We start from the raw sequence: 19,909 nt of genomic DNA, 5'->3' as shown, positions 1-19,909 counted from the left end.
CGGTCATACAGGCAGTATATCAATACAGACCGGTACTGCTGAATGTCCGTCCGTCCGCAGGCAGAACCAGTGATACTTGACAGTATGAGGTCAAGTGATAGTGTATGGTGTATGTATGTTTTGAACAACACGTCGAATTGATTGAACGCTAAGACGCAGCTTTGGCTTTGCTCGAGTATCGGAGATGGACCGAACCACCGTGACCCAGCATGATTCGTCATGTGGCTATACATATATCGTGTATGTTATGTATGTGGCGCACCATATATTATACATCTCACAGAAGACGGGCTCAGGGTGATGAGAAGCCCCGATAAATAGAATAAAAAGGGTGCATGGGCAGAGGATACTCCAGTGATGATCAAGGGGTAGTGAGGATGCATACTCATGATCATGATCATAATCACAATCTTCAATAGTTTCATACTCGCAACTACTGATATAACACCAAGGGACATACAAATCGTGCATATTTGAAATGCAAAAAAACTAAAAGAAGCATTCTCATACCTATCCTTGAACTGGTACATTCTGCAACAACACTTTCCAAATGCTCCATCCAATCCTACCAAACCCTTCACCACCCGTACCTTTCCCACCAGCTCTTCTCCTCGCTTCCTTAGTGACCTCTGGGCTGAACACTCCGGTGGAACTTCTAGCATCTATGATATGAGATACGATGGAAGGTGTGAATTCCGGATGACCTTGAACGGTCAATATCTGAGCGATGGGGTTGGAAGGTGAGGAAAGGGGGTGATAACGGACGAAAGAGTGAACGGGGTATTGAGGAGTGGAGAGGAGGAGGTGACATGACGGTGGAACAGAGGGAACGTGGTCTCGGTGCTGTATGGTATAATGTGTAACTATCAGTACGCTTGATGGAGTCATTGGTTTATGATGACTTACCATTTGTTCCAGATACTAACAGAACAATTCAGATGTATAATTCAGCTTTCCTGTTGCAGTTCTATGAGGGGATATATACTTACCACTTTATCTTCACCACCTTGACCATCCACTCTCACATGTCCATTTCCATTCTCGATAACACCATTCACCCTCTTCCCATCTTTCTCATGTCCACTACCACCGTCTTCTTTCTTCTCATCCTCATCGCCATGCCAAGTCCACCACTTCTTCCCTTCTTCCGTCAATTTACATCCATATACACCTATCTCCCATCCATTCTGTCCACTAGCACATTCCCCACCTAGTGCTAGCGATAAGATCTGATGTCCAAAACAAATCCCTATGAATTTCAGATGACTGTATTCCGCAGATGAAGTGAGACGTCGAATGAAGGAAATCAAAGGCGGGGCGAATGGATTGGAGGGATCATGGGCGGTATGTTCTAGAGCACATGCATCAGCTCATGCTGAATTGGAGTCCTCGCTGAAGCATAAGGTTCACTTCGAGTAGAGATTCAACGAGTCTGTGACGACTGATCTGATCACTCACTTGATCCAGTCAACATGATAGCGTCATAACCATTTTTCGAATTCGCCAATAACCTATCTTCAGGTGGATATTCTCTTTTATCCACCACGTCATATCCATCAATTATCAATTCCGTAGTTTTCGCTATGGCAGTATCGGGATATGTAGATAACGACTGTAAGAGCCATCGTTTGTATATATCGTAGTCTTCAGTGCATTGTATAAAGGATCAACACCAAGATACCGGTCAAAATTTGTGATTGAGATAGAATGTTACACTTACATGTTCCATCTTCTTCTAACACAGCTGGCACCTGTATTGTACTGCATGTCAGCTATGTTTTCTGTCTCACGACAGGTAACAGCTCACGGGTGTATCATTGATCAACAGAGCTACTCTGATCGTCCTTTTTGTCATTTTACTCGATGTTCAAGAGATCCTACTGATAGCGAGAGACAAGGGGAGAATGCAGGTATAACACGACCACAAACGATATGCAAAGCGACAAGGAACAGAAGTCGACGAGGTTGTATACACACAGCAGATCTAGATCAAGAGATAAGCAGATCGAGTCGAAATATATGTGAACTTGTCAACAAAGCGTCGAAAGTCAGGAGATACGAAAGACGGGTGATCAGCATCACATCTTAATTGAGTTTCATCTCGTCACCATCACCATCATCGGATTCAGCCGAGAGAGTGTATTTATTTAATCTCAATTTGATGCCGATCTGTGTGTTTGGCCTTATCCCCCTCATCCAGTTAATTGTGAGATCACTCTTGATCCAGTTACATGGTCCAGACCAGCGATAGTCAAGAACATCCGTCCATATACAGCGGACATCGAGATGTCGTATGCAACCAAATCCTAGATGTGCGCGCTCATGTTGTCTGACAAACCATCACCGCAGATAAGAAAGACTGTATCTTCAGGTGAGCACTCAAGCTTATATGCATCACCCATTTATCATTGTTGCCACCCAACTGGCTCAAATCCCATCCATCCGTTCATCATTCAGTTCGCTCTACAAATGATCGTCAAGAACCCATCGAGTACTCTCTTTCTCTTCATACATACCTTATCTTGTATCACAATACATGAACATGTCGGGAGAATCGAATAATTCCCTGATCCCCCGACCTGGTCCTACACCCAAGCTTATCTCGGGACCCAAAACAGGTCAGAAATCACTCTATCAGCAGCACGTACTTGACGTAAGTTGCTGCTCTCTTTTTCGCTCTCTCCTTTATCAAATAGATAAGGCATGATACAGTCATAGTCTATCTCTTATCGCCTTGGTTTGCCAGACGATTACCAATCATACTTCATACTGACTTATGTGCTTCATAGGAAGATACATATGGGGATGCATTATCACATATCATCACTCGAGATTTCTTCCCAAACCTCCCTCATCTACACGCAACGAACGACTATCTCACTGCCTTGACCGAAAATGATCCCGAACTCCTATCGGCATCGATACGCAAACTGGCATATTTAGCTCAGGAGAAGGACAATGGACGGTCTACGCCTGTGGGAGGAAGGAGAAGCTTGGATGATATTGATGCTGAGCGAGTGAGGAGGACCGAATTTGCAATGGCTGGTACACCCTATATCTCATTACCTGGAAGTAGAGCTAGACCGAATCGAACACCTGTCGGAGCTAGAGGCTGGGAAACGCCCATGGGTGGCGAAAGCTCAAGAAGGAAATACGAAGATTACGATGAATTGGATGGATCAGGTTTTCGTCCTACCAATAGCGAAGCTGGTCCATCGAGTCGACCTTTCAAGAGACCCAGACAGAAAATGATCAGAGATGATCTATCGTTAGATGCTTTTCAGCGAAACTACACTTCGGAAGATAATGCTTCTTTCGTCCAGATTGTGGATGAAGAGAATAAGAGGAGGAGGGAAGAAAGATGGGGATGGGCTTGGGAAGCTGAGAAAAAAGCGAATCAAAGAAGGTTGGAAGGTGAAGAGAAAAGGAAGATGATTTTAGATGCTGCTACGAGTGGGAATTGGAGAGTGAATGGTGAAGGAACGAGGTTGATAGGTGGATTGGCGGAAGGTGGAAGAGACAGGAATGAAGGGGAAGCTTGGAAAGACATCAAACTCATCGAAGGGACAAAAGACCGATTGTCTTCAACCAACCCAGATGACGAAGATACGTTTACAGAAGTAGAAAGTGGAGCATTGATACCTCATGCGTCTGGATCAACTTCTTCGGCACTAGTCAAAATCGGGGATACGACTACTGCGCCTCAGTCCAAATTAGCTGAATTTCCTCTCCCACCCAAACATCCTCTTACGCAAGCTTTGACCGACGCTGGCCTGCCTAGTACAGCACTCATCTCGACGGAAGATGGACAGATCGTACCTCATCGTGAAGGTGCATCAGGAGGTAGTGAAGGTAGAGGCAGAGGTGATGAGGAGAAAGCACTGAGGATCAGGGTCGAAAATGCCGTGATGGGCGAGGAAGATAATAGTATATCCTTGGCAGGTAGTGGTGCGGATCAATGGGGATACAAGGTGAGCTGAAGTTGCTTCTGACTCTTAGTTTAGACTACTAATGTTTGCTATCAGACTCGTAATAATCTCATGTTTCCTGCCGATTCCAACTCTGATCCATATCCCAAACCTCGACCCACGAATGCTCAACCAATTGCTAATCCACCTACGATCACTCACGCAAATACCCGATTACCGGACGAAGAGGAAGCTCGACCAAGTCGAGGAGAAGGTAGTAGTAGGAGGGGAAGTAGTCCCGCTAGAAGTTGGGTCGACGCAGCTGTAAAAGGTACTCCTTGTGAGTATTTTTCTTATTTTCTTCAAAAATCAGAGACTGACCTGTCATGTAGATCATCGAGAACCTTCAATGCCAGTCATCAACAATTATCCCTTATTACCCAATGACCCTTCTCCATCACCTCAGGACTTACCCTCGCTATTGACGTGGGGAACGTTACTATCCACTCCTAGAGCTCTTGACGGGACGGACGATCCGTTGGAATCGACTCGATCATTCAAATTGCCAGAAACGAAAAGGAGAGATGAGATAGGTAGGAAATTGGCCGATAAAGCTAGTAGATCCATATCCGAACGAGCCAAATCATTCACTCCCCATCATCAGCGTGGAGCCCTCTCATCCACTCTCCGTGCTGCGGCAGATAAGTCTCAACGATCGGTAAGGGGTGAACGGACACCTGGAAAGATGTTACCTCCTTCTTCTGCTACGCCGAGAAGACAGGCTGAAAGCTTGACTCCAGCTGCTAGGAAGTTGCTGGAACGAAGTGTTGGACGAAGTCCTATGACCACTCATGGTGGAATTGGCATGTCGACGGGCGGGAAAAATCGAGGAGCAGTAATGGAAAGTAGATCAGGATGGGGTGGGAAACCTGAGAAGAGAATGACATGGACACCTAGTCCGAGGAAATGAGAGATTAATAAAAATCAAACAAACCAATTCAACGATATTTACGAAAACCATAATGAACATCTGCACAAATAATCCAACCCATCCAAAATACATCAAACTCATCAAATGGAAATACTGGGAGAAACTATGTAAACATCCATGCATATACATTGTAACATCACAAAGAGAAATTCGACCTGGGCAAAAGCATATTTTACTGTACTGATATTATTGTATGAATTGATATTGCTAAATACTTGAATTTACAGAACATCCTACCCTATCATACTTCACATTGATGGAAATCGCAATTGAACAAACGATGAGATGACGAAATGAGAAACTGCAGAAGGACTCATACTTTATGTACAATTTACACTGCCACCTATACCTTACACGAAATCGAGCCAGAAACAATATTCCAAAGCCTTTTAGAGCAAGTTGTAGAATCGAAATCGCACTTAAACTCTACCTTCTCTCAATCTCCTATGGTTGATGCCCATCCTACCATCTATACCATTAACGACGGATCCATCCGGACCGTACCTTGTGAATGCTGACGAAGCTCCTCCACCCGAAGTACGTGGGTACGGAGTATCCAAGTCAGCTTGGACATATCCAGCGGCTGATGAGGCTAGTCATCAATATCATATACATCGGATCAGCATCATCAGAAATCCAGTACAGAAAAGAAAAAGTCGAGTCGAAAACTCACATCCATCATATCTCGCTCTTGGTGTGTTACCCATATCGCCCCAAGCCATCGAACCATTTACTGAACCACCTCCCGAAGGTGCAGGTGCAGTATAGTACGATTGCCGGGCTGTACTTGCTGCTCTGTGCGAGGGTGAAATTTGACCTTGGCCATGGGCTGAAGGTGATGATGAGTGATATTGTTCAGGTTGGACTCCAGCAGGTAAGAATCCGACGGGTGGTCCTGCCAGCTCTACAAGAATAGGGTTGATTATCAGCAATTAGATCGACGTCAACATCGTTATAACAAAGGACGACGGACAAAGGAGGAACACGGCGAACCGAGAGAAGTGAACAGGGAGAAGATATCGGTCTTCCCAGGATCTCGTTTGGAAGACCGCTTGGGGGGCACGGAAAGACTCACCTCGACCTTCAAGATATCCATAATGGCCCATACGACCCTGTTTCATCTTGGATGAATCAAATGGCTTCAAACCTCCATCTGTCATACCGCTCTGAGCTGGCATGGCACCTCCGCCACCAGCATTGCTGGGAGTGAAACCATTCATTGTTGAACCAGGCATCATATATGGATTATAACCACCAGACATCATTCCATTTGCCGATTGGCCACCCCATTGGTAAGGGTTGTTATACATCATACTGTTGGCGCGTGGGGTTATGGGAGGTCGAGTCAGAGGTGAGGACAAGGATAAAGGTGTGGTAGAGTGGCGTAAAGGCGGGAGTGAATGGGGTTTAGGTGAATGAGATGTAATTGATGGAGCATGATGATGATAACCATGTGTATGAGATTGAGAGCGAAGAGGGGAAAGTGGCGATTTCGAGTGGGAATGACGAGATTGTCGAGTAGGAGAAGATGTTTTCCCGTTACCGTTGCGATTAGTGTTGGCGTTTTCAGCAGATGAAATACGTCGATAGTGAGTGGTAGGTCGTTGAGGGAATATAGATGACATGAATTGCGAATTAGGTAGAAAAACACAGTCAGCTCTGAACGTTTAGAAAAAGAAATACGAGGGTGGATATGAGGTCTCGTTGGATATCGTTATGAATGAATTTGAAGGCAAAATGATATGAGATAGTAGGATCATACGAGTACAGTAAATTAGATCTTTCCTTTATGAATTGGAAGAGATAATGATCATGAGTCATGGGTTCAAAAGGAAAGGATGAAACGGGATATCACGGGCGGAACCTAGACTTCACCGTAGGTATAGTTCTGTACTATCAAGTATAGTTCATAGTCCAGACTCGTCGCCTAACATCTCGCCAAAAGAATGATGAAATGAAGAAGAAAACGGGGAATCGAAGGTTTTGAAAAAAAGCAGAAAGACCAACCCATTATTAATAGAAGGGAAGCCAGCCATACCACCCATTCCCATTCCCATGCCACTCATCCCCATTCCTCCCATACCGTTCATTCCACCCATACCGTTCATTCCACCCATTCCACCCATTCCTCCCATCCCACCCATGTTCAGGTTCATCCCCATACTACGCATGGAAGGGAACGCCTGACCACCACCCGAACCAGGACTCATCATTCCGCCACTACCGCCTCCACCCAGACCAAAACCTACACCACCATAAGGTGAACTTTGAGCTTGAGGCATAGGTTGCTCGTACCCCATTCCGTAATGATTTCCAGAGATAGCTTGTAAAGCAGAGGGATGGACTGGTGGGGTGGTTCCGAACATCTTATATCATATAAAGGAAAATGGAGTGTAGGGACAGATTGAAAAGAATCACGAGGTTTGAAAACGTTCAAATCCAGGAAGGGGAAAGGGGATGATCGACAATTTTATCCCATTGAGTATCTGAGGTATATCAATGTTTCTCATTCTGATGTTACATTGAAAATCATTCACCTCCTTATCCATTTGAGGGGTTTGTAAGAAATCCTCCAAATCGGAATAGCTTAAATCATAGAAGGGGGTATGAGAGAACGAATGAAAGGGCATCCTTCACATAAAGGAGAGGACTGACAAAATTCAGAAAGGGATAACAAAGGACCTCAAAGGAATGGATGTATGCAAAGTTGAAAGCTGAAAGCTGAACTTACATCTGACTATACGGATCTTCAGGTGTGATGGGAGTAGAAATAGCTTGAGCGGATGAAGCGGAACCCTCTTGTGAAGAGTTGGAGCCTGCAGTGATGCTCGGTTCGACAAATTGGACTTTTTTGCCACTATTCATGAGATTAAAAATGAAGGTGTGTAAAAGAATTAGCTAGGTGATTTCTTGTGTGAGGGGGTTATGAAATGAATACCTACTCCTGACTTTCGCCTTGGCTTTGAGCGATCCCTAGTTGTTGAGGATCACCCATCATACCTCCCATACCCCACCAGTAAGATGGATCCCAATAACCTTGTTCAGGATAATATCCTTCCATACCTTGCATTTGACCCATCCCCATCGGATCATAGCCCATCCCATACGGGTATGGATACCCCCAACCCTGCTGAGCCTGTATTTGATCTTGTTCGTTACCAACAGTGGCGTCACTCACAAGCTGGGCTGCATCCTGCTTCTGAGCTTGATTTTGGGTTTGATCCTGAACTTGATTTTGAATTGTAGGTTGAGGTTGAACTTTTGATATCGATTTGGGCGTTCCTTGTGGTGGCACTTTCCTATCATGGGCAGTAGTCTTCACCTTCGGTATTTGCATTTGCATAGCCTGTTGTTGCATTGCTTGCATTTGCTGATGCAAAACCATCTGATCCTGAGCACTCATTCTGTGGTGCGTATCTTCATAAGCGTCGGAATGAGCGATACCTTCCACATTACCGGGTCTAGCCACTTCTCTACTCTTAGGTACCCAATCTCTCGTTCCATGTGCATCTCCATCATCACCCACACCACCTTCCCTCTCTGCTTTTCGCGCTTTCCAATCCTCATATTCCTTTCTTGCCTTTTCAGCTAGTGCCGAATCATATCTAGGATTCTGATTTCGTCTAGTCGCGTTATCTGGAAGGTCTATTGAGGCTGATGAAGGGGAGAAAAGAGGTAATGGGATAGAAAAGTCAGGTTGATTGCGAGTCATCGATTCGGAAGCTCTGGTGGGATGAAGTCTAGGTCTGATACCGATATGAACGGAGGTAACACCGGATGGTGCAGCTCGGACAGGAACACGGGGAGTTTCAGGAGGATATGCTGGAACCATAACAGATAAATATCAGCTTTCACTATGCACTTGCTAATGAAGTGAAACGATTGTAGGAGGAGGAACCCACCTATATCCCTTCCTAAATCTCTTCTGACTCTATCTTCAGCTTCTCTGACTGGATCTCTGGTTGTGTCCCACATTCCTGATCTCTCCCATTCCATATCCTTCAGCCTCTGCTCCTCTCGGTCTATGGCTGTTGGAGCTTGTCGTAGTGGTGCAGGTGTAGGTTTAGGCCGAGGTCGGACGTTGAGTTGACGGGTATCTTGGATCAACTCGGCCTCCCATTCTTCGGCAAGGGTAGTTTCCGTTCGAGCTGGAGAAGGTGAAACAGCTTTTCTTTGAACAGGTGGTCGCTGGGTCGACCGAGACAATTGAGATGCATTTTGAAGTTGAGTACCTTGAGCTCTTTGAGGTTGGTTTGGCGGAGCGATCTGGGTGGTAGATGCAGGTCGAGTGGGATTTGTTGCTTGGGGGGAAGAAGTCGTCTTGACTGGTGTAGTAGCTGGTCGAGAAGGTATACCTCCACTTGTGGTTGTAGCTGTCCCATTTCTTGAAGTAGGTCTTGAAATAGGTGGAGAACCGTTAGCGTTGGTCAGATTCGTTTGAGATGATCTCGGAGCGACGGTGCGCAAACCCTCTGTAGACTGTTGCTGAACGACTCGCCTGGCTGCGTTGGTAGTAGCTTCCTGATGCAGCGAGTTCCTCGAAGGAGCCTGACGGAGTTGTTGTTGGGATGGTTTGGTTCGTACGGGTGTACCAGGGACGGAAGACGCTGGGGTGGAAGTGCCGAGGGTGGAGCGAAGTCGAGGACGTAAAGGGGAGTCGGTGAGACCTAATGCGGAGTGAGATAAGCTGGACATGGTTGAGGGGTAGGTATCCGAGCTGGTAGTGGATATGAAGCTGTCTCTATATGTCATTTTGAATATGCAAAGATGATCCGTATGCTATGCGAAGGGTTCTCAATGTCAATGATGATGACATTCACTCTCAGAAATCATATGCTTGGATTGTTTATCTCCGTTGCTTGGTTTGATGAGAGGACGTGAGGGTCAGTAGAATCTCATTCAACGAAAGCGGACAGTGAGTCAGTGGTCAGTGTGGGTCAGATTGTTTGTTTGGATCCTCATCCTCATCTCAAAGGACTACCCTGATACCCAATCATTCGTATAAAGAAAGGTATATCTCAATGGCAATATGAGTCAGAGTAGCACAATATCTTTAAGACTGTCTGTCAATCTATCGCCATCGTCTTTATGCAGAACAACGAGTTGCGAGTTCCCTCATCCGTGTTCCCACGTTGCCATCGGCATGTAAGATTAAACCCTTCATCTCCTGAATTCGGATTTCGGACTGTGAATCTCGGCAATCTGATGCAGTTAACCAGGAATAACCGCATTGAACCGATTTTGTTGAAACTTGGATGAACCGGTCCGATGTGAAGACTCCTCATCATACCTCATTTAGTCTAATCGCTTAAATTTTATTCATACATCGGGGGCATATGTGCCCCAAATAAAACACGATGGGAGGAACAGGGTGGCTATCATCTCCCACATGCCCCTCATGAGCATGTGTGGGAGGGGAGGGGATTCCCAAGACTTTCAGAATGGTTATTAATAATCACATAATTCTGATTTACGGCCCGGCGAGGTCAAGAAGGATTGATATTTTCTCATGGACATGCGAAAGAAAAAGGCAGCGATAGCAACTTTTTTCAGATATATATATAGGCTGGATCGTTGTCCCTTTCTAGACTTGTTGCATCTGTTGCAATAGTCATTCATCTTTTGATTGATTGATAGATAGCGCAAGATGAGCAACAACGATCAATATAAGCAAGAAGCCGAGAAAGGCGAGACCATCCAACTTGAAGAAGCGGGAGCCATCGAAGAGCCCCTCAAACCCGGTATCAAACTTCCATCTCAACATGCGGATATCTATCATGAAGCTATACAGAGGTATCCCGGTGATTCACATATCAACCCAGACGACGAAAAGAGATTGAAAAGGAAACTCGATAGAAGGATCATCCCTTTATTGGGTATCTGTTATTTCTTCTACGTAAGTGAATATATAAACATAAGCTACGCCGTACCATATACGATCGCTTACCTTGTAATCATTTGGTAGTATGTCGACAAAACGACTTTGTCATACGCTGCGATATTCGGTATCAAGACTGATCTGCACTTGGGTAAACAAGATTATTCTTGGTTATCTTCGATTTTCTATTTCGGTTGGTTAGCTTGGGCTATCCCATCTAATTTGATCATGCAGAGATCACCTCCTGCTTATTACCTAGGAGCCAATATTTTCTTCTGGGGCGTGTTCCTGATGTAAGTGCTCCTTGTTCCTGATGTATCTCTTGATATAGTGCTTATTCTCGTCATGATAAATAGGGCTCAAGCTGCGTCCAAGAACTTTGCCGCCATCGCTGCATTGAGAGTCATCTCTGGTGCTGCCGAGGCCATTGCAGATCCTGCGTGAGTTTTTACTACCTTCCAATCATCTATGTCTTATACTCATCAGGCTCTTTGACATCATAGCTTCATGTTGATCACATCAATGTACTATACTCGAGCTGAACAACCTTCAAGGATCTCATGTTGGTACGCTTTCAATGGGGTCGGTGTCGCCGGCGGTGGATTGATAGGATACGGAATCGGAAACATCAAAGGCGCACTTGCGTCTTGGAGATACGAATTCCTCATCGTCGGAGCGGCATGTTCAGCTTGGGCTATCTGCTTGTTACTTTACCTTCCCAATTCTCCAGCTACTTTCAGGGGATTCACCCACGAAGAGAAATTGTAAGTGGTTAACCATAACTCCTTTAGTACTTATATCTTGCTGATGGTTTTGATCATGATCCAGACTTATGATCGCTAGAATGAGGAAGAATCAAACTGGTATCGAAAATCGAAAGATCAAATGGAGTCAAGTCCGAGAAGCATTCACAGATTACAAGACTTACATGTTTTGTTTCCTTGGTTTCATCGGTAATATCCCTAATGGAGGTATCAGTAATTTCTCTACTCTGGTGAGTGAAATGATCTAGCTGATCATGAGTATCTAAGATCCATGCTGACCTTTTCGTTTCTCCTGCGGTCAGGTCATTCAAGGTTTAGGTTTCGATACACTCCATACTGCTTTACTCGGTATCCCCCAGGGTGTCTTTGTGGTCATTTGGATCGGTGCAGGTGCATTGATCAATGATCGTCTACCTAAGAACAGTCGTACACTCGTCTGCGCATTGTTCATGTTACCTACCATCTCGGGCGCTTTGGGTTTCTTACTTGCTCCTAAAGATGCTTATGTCGGACGGTTAATCTGCTTGTGAGTTACCCAAAACAAAAACTCGACATTTTCCCTAACCAAATACCTGAATTGTAATATCATGCTAATGTACTCTCGTGTCAATTTTGCTAGTTATTTGACCGGTTCATACCAATGTTCATTCGTCCTTTCCTTATCACTCATCACCTCCAACACAGGTGGACAATCCAAGAAAATGCTCGTATCAGCTATGATCTGGTTCGGAGCCTGTGTAGGTAACATCGTCGGTCCATTCTTCTTCAAATCTGAACAAGCACCCAAATACTCTCTTGGAATCGGGGCTATCTTGGTTTGTAACATTTTGGAATTCTCGTTGTTCTTCGCTTTCAGATTCGCATTCATGTATGAGAACAGAAAGAAGAAGTTGGCTATTGAACGTGTCTCCGCTGAAGGAAATGGGGAGTCAGGAGAAAGGGATTTGAACCAAACTGCTTTTGCGGATTTGACGGACAAGGAGAACCCTCATTTCGAATATGTTTATTAAGGATGTAGAAAAGTTATCTCATATCGTATATATCTATTTGCTCATTAATAGGTAAATATGAATGTGGTAATGTTCCGATAAATATGAAATGCAAATGGCAAGAAAGACATGAAGCTGTTCGAATAAATCACTTCATATCGTCATCAAAGGTAATTGTACACATATGTAGCTATCAAGTGGTATAATCTAAATCATTTCACAATTTGCATATCCATCTTCCAGGAACCTACCCTCATCCTTCTAACAATGTAGAACCGCTCTTACTTCCCGAGACCACCTGACCCAATAAATCCATAATCTAATTGTAATCAAGCATGTCCATATAGTTGTGACTTACGAAAGTAAGCAGACTGAGATGAGATTCTTATTTGTACAACTCGAGAAATCCTAACATTGACAACCTGATGCCTGGGGTACTTCCTGTGTTGGTGCAGATACGTCGATTTCTGAGAAGACGATAAAATCATCAGCATTTGTACATGATATGACACAGCATTTGCAAGTCTGAAGTCATATTTCCAGGCGCAGGGCGACGTTAAGTTGGGATTCGCAACAATACGAGGGAAATGACAGGTTGATGTCACTCACTCGTGTTGGCAGTTTCTTTCACTTCGGCACTTCCACCAGGTAAAGCCATTGCGATTTTCTTAAATAACGTCTTGACGTTATATCCCGCTTTGGCAGAAGTTTCGATAGACATGACTCCTAGGTCTTTCGCTCGCTTATCTAACTCTTCTGGTGTTACTTGGCTGAAATTTGTCAAATAGATGGAATCAGCCCGTAATCTTGACAGGTCGCAGGTGATTTATGGTGACATAATTGGTAGTAAAGCTACATGAATGTAAGCGGATGGATGATCACTCACCGCTTATCATTCAAATCTGTCTTGTTCCCCACCAACACAATAATCACATCTTGTCCTCTCTCATTCCTCACGTCGTCTACCCATTTGGTCGTATTGAGGAAAGACGTTCGATCTGAAAGAAGGTCGTAAGGTGTGAGATGATATGACCTGGATGGTTCGACCGGCAACTCACTCGTAATATCATAAACTATCACAGCTACTGATGAGTCTCGAATATAGGAAGGGATGAGTGAACGAAATCGTTCTTGTCTATTTGAAAGTACGATGAGCTAGGAAGCCATCACGTCGAAGAACAGGTCTACTCACCCGGCTGTATCCCATAACTGTAATCTCACTGTCCTATCTTCAAGATACATCGTCTTTGACAGAAAGTCAATACCTATTCATCAATCACCAATGATCAGTGATCAATCGAGAGTGAGGAAAAAAAAGTCGATAACGTCTAGTAAAGCACTGACCTATAGTCGCTTGATACGTGTTATCGAAAGTATCGTACATCTACAACGCTCAGATTAGCTGAATGATCATACTCTACACCGGTGGTCGACGGTATAGTGTGAAGGGTAGCTCACAAATCTAGTGATCAAACTTGTTTTCCCCACTGACTGTTCACCTAGAAATACCAATTTGAACTTTTTCAATGGTGTACTGGCTGAGGAGAAGTCCCCTGCGGTGGATGGTGTTTGAGGGTTTGACATGGCGGGTGGTAGGTTTATCGTAGAGGAAACGTTCGGCTATTAGTACTGAAAGACTTGTATGTTGTCTTTATACCGACGTGCTAAGAGATGATCAAACGGTTGCCCCTGCTGTTAATCGCTCTGCTGTTATTGTCTAGGTGTATGGTTATAATTATGATGATAGAGTATGGTTAGTGTCAGATGGATATGATTGAATGTAAATGGTGATTATGTAACTGTCAACGTACACATACATACACACCAAAGGGATAAGCTGTGTTTCAGGTTAGGCACGTGTAGTCACCCTATCTTGGCTGCTAAGGCATGCGGACACGTGTAAGTGCTCTATCAATTAGTCCGCGACTACGACCACCGTGGAGGTGTTCGATGACGAGCAAGTGGTTATATAACACTACAACTGTCTCCTGCAGATAAGGGAGTCAATTTCCATTCGACTTGATATACCCATATATCACCTGTCAACATGTCACAAGGAGGATACGCAGTAGTAGACGTGGATGATGAGGTGAGCTAACCCGTTTATGTCTTTGACAATTTTGACAAGCTCACGCGAATGATTCTAGATAAACGATCAAGGTAATGGACTAGAGTTTAAGAGTGAGCGCTCATACTGAGCAAGCAACTTAAGTCGTGGAACGGTAGATTCTGATAAAAGGACTATCGTAGCATTCCTACCTACAGATTCTAATGCACCTCGGGCGACTTCCCCTTCACCACCCGATGTACCCTACAGTCCCTTTAATCTCGCATACTACCAGACGTATTTCGATGTCGATACAAACACCGTTTTGAAGAGGGTAGGAATGGCTATGATACCTCGTTCGGGATTTATAGTTGAGAACTGTGATGGACAAATTGATCTTTACGGTGAGTCGGACTATTCAGACACAACAATGTCACTATTCATTCTACTTCTACCCATACATGTTATCCACCTGAGAGAACGCTTAGCTTACCTTCCCTTGTATGATGTTTCGCTTATAGGCCCATTCTGGACATTGACCACTCTAATTCTCGTACTATACATAACCTCAACCCTTCTGTCCTCAATCACGCAATATCTCCAATCCTCCCATGCAAGCTCCAACCTCCCCTTGCTCTCTACGGCAGTATCAGTGATATACTTCTACGGACTAGGTCTTCCAGCGTTTTTATGGGGAGCGACCAAATGGTTGGGAGTAGGTGAATGGGGTGTCGCAGAGGCTTTGGGTCTATACGGTTATTCAATGGGAGTTTATATACCTGTTAGTCTACTGTGTTTGATACCCGTTGGTATACTTAGATGGGTTTTGGTCTTTGGAGGTGCAGCAAGTTCAGGTTATTTCCTGTGAGTTGAAATTTATCATCCTATATACATTTGTATATCTCGTGTCTTCCGTTCCCACTGATGATTGGTTTTGTCTGCGTCCGGTGAATAGAGTACAAAATATCTATCCTGTACTTGCTTCTGTGAGTCCATACCTAATGGCATCACTATTCGTTCACTGTTTTGAGCTTACTCTCTGATTAATCAACACAGGCCGATAACAAAATGACCCGACTTCTCATCGTAGCGGTCATAGCATTACACGGAGGGATGGCACTAGCCATCAAAGTTCTCTTCTTCTCGTAAGTCCTTTCACCACCACCATGTCCATCAATACTGAAAGTCTTGGACCTTTCACTAACATCGTGCTTGCCATTAGCAATTCGACGATAGGTCCTGATCCCATCCCTGATCCAATGTCATAGTCATTATCATAATCAAATGCATTATGCTCATGATATTTACGTAGATGCAAAATATATCATCGAAGAGAGATGTATACATATAGAAATCACAATACAGAACCATCCATCCAGCCGATCAACCTTAGAAGGACATTTATTCTAGAGTATCAGGTATTCCTCGCTTATGATCTAAAACGGAACATGCTGCATCTCACCAGCAGCTAAGATGTCATCATCAAAATCGAAATTCCCTCCATCATCCTCTTCCTCTTGATCGTTGTAATTCTGATTCTGATTCTGAGCTTCAATGTCATCTTGATGTCTAACCGTCCTCTCATCGAAGAACGAGTCTCCCATTGTATTCCTCCTAGCTTCTTCCTCTTCATCGAACGAACCTGGCATACTAATTTGTGATTTCCTATCGTCATCATCCTCAGCTTCCGCATCTAATTCACTGAGTTCATCAGGTGTCATGGAAGGAGCGAACAGTGGAGATGAAGGTCTAGAGGAAGGTTCACTAGTAGGTAATAAAGGTTGTTTGGAACTTCTCCTTGCTATTCCTGTAATCTTACCCAATACGCTCAATCGACCAGATGTATCCGATCGAGCGGATAGGGCAGGTGAAGGAGGTGATAAGTCCGGGATGGGTATGTCTGGTATGGAATCTCGCCAATAGTTGAAATCGGTAAATTCAGGTTTGAATTTCGTACTGACTGGAGGGAATACCTCATTCACCAAGTCGTTCTACACCCACATCCACATTCAAATTAGATCGTTAGCCAATTAATTCTATACTTGGATGCCGGGATGCGCTAACTTACCAACTGGATATAACTTCCCTTATGTCCTGCAGCAGATAACAATTCCGTCTTGACCACACCAGTCGAGTCAATCGTATAGATTTTCGCGGCTGGTATACCGACACTTCTGTAACTCATCGCATCCGTTATTCGATTCCCAAAACCAGCAAAGAAAGCTTCTTTGGCTTGTTCGCCAAATAGACGTTGAATGTCCCTCAAACAGGCCATCTTGAACAGCTCAGGTTTCCGCATGATCACCTCACTATGCATGTGGTGTTATTACTTGGCCATGATGTACGAGTTTGGATTTGAGAGAACTCACCGATGTAGACTTGCCATCAATCTATCCGGACTCATAATCACAGGCCCTTCAGGTAATCGATAATCGCCTTGTACGATCGTCTTGAGATACTGCCGTGTAGCATCCGCTTGACCAATCGCTCGAGAAGTCAAGTACAACATCTTGTACCCGTTGTTACCGATATCTGTATATAGCTTGGCGATACCGAGATGCGTCCAATCTCGACCTATAGCGGCGTATAGATGACCAAGGGCGTCGGATCTATCAAAGTGTCAGCGCTATAGGTTCCAATTTATACTTATAATTCAGCTTACTTTGTGATGGTGCCATCAATATCTGATATTACCACTTGATCTGTCTCTTCCCACAGGAATATACGAGAAGTGCAAGTTGCGAGACCAGAGTATGACGAAGTGACCGAGAATTGTATAGTGTTTGGTCCAGGTTTCAGGTGTAGTGATTTCTACATTACACCCGATCAGTCCTAATCTTTCGTACGAGATACGAGATACTCACTAATTGATCAGACGAGAGACGTAATGTTTTGGCATATTGTTTCCCTTCAGGTGTTTCAACAAGTTCGGAAGCAGCAGCTTGAGGTTCGGCGGGTTGCCGTGGAGGTGGAGAGACTGGACGATCCTCGGTTGGCGTAGTGTTTGACCTTGTAGGAGGCGCTACACTTCCAGCTGCACTGCTTTGACCCCTTCTCCACCATCGAGACCATCCAGATCCACTGGAAGGTCTATTTGGAGGCTGGTTGGAGATTCCAGTATCGGATAAGGAAGGGAGAGTGGGACTGGAAGGAGGAGGTAGGAGTGTACGCCGGTACATGGACAGTGCATAGAGTAATCTATAGTCCGTAGACCATGTCCGATATCTGCTCTGATCAGCCAAATTCGTCTGGTATGTTTGACTTACATCGAATTGTATTTGATCACCAAACGAGGATCATCGACCACCGAAGGATCTTCGATGAATTTACGGAATGTCATTCTATTCCGCTTGAATTCGGTTTCATCATCCTTCACATTGATAAAAAATATCAGCGAGAAACATATATATCTGACATGGACTGTCACTCACCCCTGTAAAACCATCGTTGAGCGATAATTCGAATCGATGTGATCTATCATTCACATCCAACACGAACATATAAGGGTTCTCTTCCACATTTTTCAACTTCCCCACCACTCCTGGAGTAGGATTACCATGTCCAGATCTCGTCCTATTCATCTCAACAGCATGTGTCCTACTCCAATCCCACTGCATATCCATGGCTACCCTCGTAGGCGATCTAGATATATCCATTTCGGGGTCCTGTGGAGGTTCAGAATGACCTCTATCGAATCTTCTTGAAATGCTTTGAGGTGAGATATGTACGTTTGCCAGAGCAGCTGGAAGATCCGGTTCGGAAGCTAATTCAGGTGCAGGTGGAGGTATGGGAGTATCGTCATCTGGATCGTTTACAGGTATCTCAGAGTCAGTGACTCTCGATGGTGGTAGTGCAGGTCGAGAATCATCTGGAGGTTGTACAGCCGCGAGTAAATCTTGAATGAACAATTCAGTCTGGGGATCACTATCTTCTGGTGGAGGCGAACCTGGACCTGAAGATGTATCACCTTTGCCACTATGATATCCCGCCATATCCAATACGACATCACGTCCATATAATACTGCTGGACCTTCACCCTGACCAGGTTTCACCTTTGGTAGTAAATCCTCGGCTGCCGAGGCATTCTCACCAGCTATCAGAGCTTCATGACTGGACAGTCTATGATCTCTATCTGGCATTTTGGCTGATTCTCCATCTTCGGTAGCCAATGGGTTAGGCTGCTGGTCTGTAGTGGAAATGACGGGTTCGTCCGCTTCTTTCGCTTTGGCTTCGTCGTTAACTGGGTGGACCTTGGATCTGTCTTCCTTAGGCGGAGATCCAGATCGACTATTTGAAGGGGATGAGAGGAATGGGATAGACGGTAATAAAGATGAAGCTGAGTCGACTAGAGATGATCTTTTACTAGTATTGGCTTCTTTCTGGGATGCGTCGGTCGTGGACGTGGCATTAAGGTCTAAAAATTCCACCTCTGCTAAAGGCGATTCATGAGGGATCTGCGTCTCAGTCTCGCCAAAAGGCTCCTGCGTGAGCGAATGATGTGGATCTGCCGATGTGTCCGTTTCGTCATGCGTAACGTGAGACGTTGGAAGATCAGTCTGAACGCCTCGACTGATCAGCTACTTCACTGTATAATGTGAGGATCACGAGTGACTCACATGTGTAGGCATGACCACTGGACTGGTCAGAAGATCCGCCGGTACCTGTTCATCCGTCTCCACTACGAAAAAAGCTTCTCCCGTCTCTCCTACTTTCATCACGAAGGGGGCTACATGCGGTGCAGGAAGGTTGTTGGGCAATCGGATCGTCACTGTCTTCTCAGCTGCACGAAGTACTTGGAGTTTACCGAATCGGACGTGGAATGGAGAAGAGGATAGAGTGACGGTCCCTTCGGTATCTACATGACGGACTACTATTACGTCGATCGCTCCTGAAAGCGTGGCTGGGTTGATACCGGAGTCTACATAGCATGTATCAGCTTTATATTGAATTTCAATGGATCTGTGAGGAGCTTACAGTAGCTGTATGCTTTGGACAAGTACTGCATGCTGGCGTGATTCTACGTGTGATTATATTTCACAGAGCCAAGACATGAGAGGTGGCCACCCTTTGGGGCAGATGATTTGAACGTGGTTGAGCGATGAGAAGCGGTAATTTAGGCTTGGAGTGGCTGTATGCGTGTTCGAGTAGAACAGTAGAGATGGAAGGGGCTTATACTGGAATGATGAGATCGATTGGTGATATCTGGTTAATGATTAATGATCAAGCTCTATCTATATCTTGGGGATATCCAAGTGGTCCATGGTGAACCCAATCTCCATTCATCCATCTTTCATCCTTCGACCAGTTAACCGTGCCGTGACGACGTCAGTCG

The 19,909-nt window shown here is 44.7% G+C and overlaps 9 protein-coding genes across 9 annotated transcripts; 3 read left to right on the top strand and 6 right to left on the bottom strand.

Annotated features, from left to right (window-relative positions):
• Positions 1-510: 510 nt before the first annotated feature.
• On the bottom strand, positions 511-1,855 carry I203_100282 (uncharacterized protein; the record flags this gene model as incomplete). The annotated part of the gene is made up of 6 exons (XM_019149115.1): positions 511-843; positions 907-921; positions 990-1,351; positions 1,459-1,644; positions 1,721-1,751; positions 1,808-1,855. 6 exons carry the CDS (start codon positions 1,853-1,855, stop codon positions 511-513), a joined length of 975 nt encoding a protein of 324 aa, XP_019001642.1.
• Positions 1,856-2,542: 687 nt separating this feature from the next.
• I203_100281 (uncharacterized protein) lies at positions 2,543-4,878 on the top strand (the record flags this gene model as incomplete). The annotated part of the gene is made up of 4 exons (XM_019149116.1): positions 2,543-2,653; positions 2,790-3,971; positions 4,026-4,248; positions 4,301-4,878. 4 exons carry the CDS (start codon positions 2,543-2,545, stop codon positions 4,876-4,878), a joined length of 2,094 nt encoding a protein of 697 aa, XP_019001643.1.
• Positions 4,879-5,318: 440 nt separating this feature from the next.
• On the bottom strand, positions 5,319-6,524 carry I203_100280 (uncharacterized protein; the record flags this gene model as incomplete). Its single annotated transcript, XM_019149117.1, has 3 exons — positions 5,319-5,491; positions 5,573-5,803; positions 5,975-6,524. The coding sequence occupies 3 exons, from the start codon at positions 6,522-6,524 to the stop codon at positions 5,319-5,321; spliced, it is 954 nt and encodes a 317-aa protein (XP_019001644.1).
• Positions 6,525-6,806: 282 nt separating this feature from the next.
• I203_100279 (uncharacterized protein) lies at positions 6,807-7,265 on the bottom strand (the record flags this gene model as incomplete). The annotated part of the gene is made up of 1 exon (XM_019149118.1): positions 6,807-7,265. One exon carries the CDS (start codon positions 7,263-7,265, stop codon positions 6,807-6,809), a length of 459 nt encoding a protein of 152 aa, XP_019001645.1.
• Positions 7,266-7,313: 48 nt separating this feature from the next.
• On the bottom strand, positions 7,314-9,651 carry I203_100278 (uncharacterized protein; the record flags this gene model as incomplete). The annotated part of the gene is made up of 3 exons (XM_065516600.1): positions 7,314-7,485; positions 7,842-8,721; positions 8,802-9,651. 3 exons carry the CDS (start codon positions 9,649-9,651, stop codon positions 7,314-7,316), a joined length of 1,902 nt encoding a protein of 633 aa, XP_065373418.1.
• An 895-nt stretch (positions 9,652-10,546) lies between these two features.
• I203_100277 (uncharacterized protein) lies at positions 10,547-12,551 on the top strand (the record flags this gene model as incomplete). The annotated part of the gene is made up of 7 exons (XM_019149120.1): positions 10,547-10,795; positions 10,865-11,070; positions 11,134-11,217; positions 11,281-11,541; positions 11,606-11,771; positions 11,844-12,067; positions 12,161-12,551. The coding sequence occupies 7 exons, from the start codon at positions 10,547-10,549 to the stop codon at positions 12,549-12,551; spliced, it is 1,581 nt and encodes a 526-aa protein (XP_019001647.1).
• A 387-nt stretch (positions 12,552-12,938) lies between these two features.
• On the bottom strand, positions 12,939-14,114 carry I203_100276 (uncharacterized protein; the record flags this gene model as incomplete). The annotated part of the gene is made up of 7 exons (XM_019149121.1): positions 12,939-12,997; positions 13,140-13,300; positions 13,417-13,528; positions 13,589-13,665; positions 13,723-13,795; positions 13,875-13,914; positions 13,989-14,114. 7 exons carry the CDS (start codon positions 14,112-14,114, stop codon positions 12,939-12,941), a joined length of 648 nt encoding a protein of 215 aa, XP_019001648.1.
• Positions 14,115-14,577: 463 nt separating this feature from the next.
• On the top strand, positions 14,578-15,845 carry I203_100275 (uncharacterized protein; the record flags this gene model as incomplete). The annotated part of the gene is made up of 7 exons (XM_019149122.2): positions 14,578-14,619; positions 14,678-14,711; positions 14,781-14,981; positions 15,099-15,441; positions 15,533-15,563; positions 15,634-15,722; positions 15,800-15,845. The coding sequence occupies 7 exons, from the start codon at positions 14,578-14,580 to the stop codon at positions 15,843-15,845; spliced, it is 786 nt and encodes a 261-aa protein (XP_019001649.2).
• Positions 15,846-16,013: 168 nt separating this feature from the next.
• On the bottom strand, positions 16,014-19,582 carry I203_100274 (uncharacterized protein; the record flags this gene model as incomplete). The annotated part of the gene is made up of 9 exons (XM_065516599.1): positions 16,014-16,568; positions 16,646-16,886; positions 16,947-17,186; positions 17,240-17,388; positions 17,442-17,775; positions 17,844-17,947; positions 18,009-19,133; positions 19,194-19,495; positions 19,552-19,582. 9 exons carry the CDS (start codon positions 19,580-19,582, stop codon positions 16,014-16,016), a joined length of 3,081 nt encoding a protein of 1,026 aa, XP_065373417.1.
• Between the last annotated feature and the right edge of the window lie 327 nt (positions 19,583-19,909).

This window comes from Kwoniella mangroviensis (assembly GCF_000507465.2).
Source record: "Kwoniella mangroviensis CBS 8507 chromosome 1 map unlocalized Ctg01, whole genome shotgun sequence".
Lineage (NCBI taxonomy): Eukaryota > Fungi > Basidiomycota > Tremellomycetes > Tremellales > Cryptococcaceae > Kwoniella > Kwoniella mangrovensis.
This window is presented reverse-complemented; position numbering and strand designations above follow the sequence as displayed.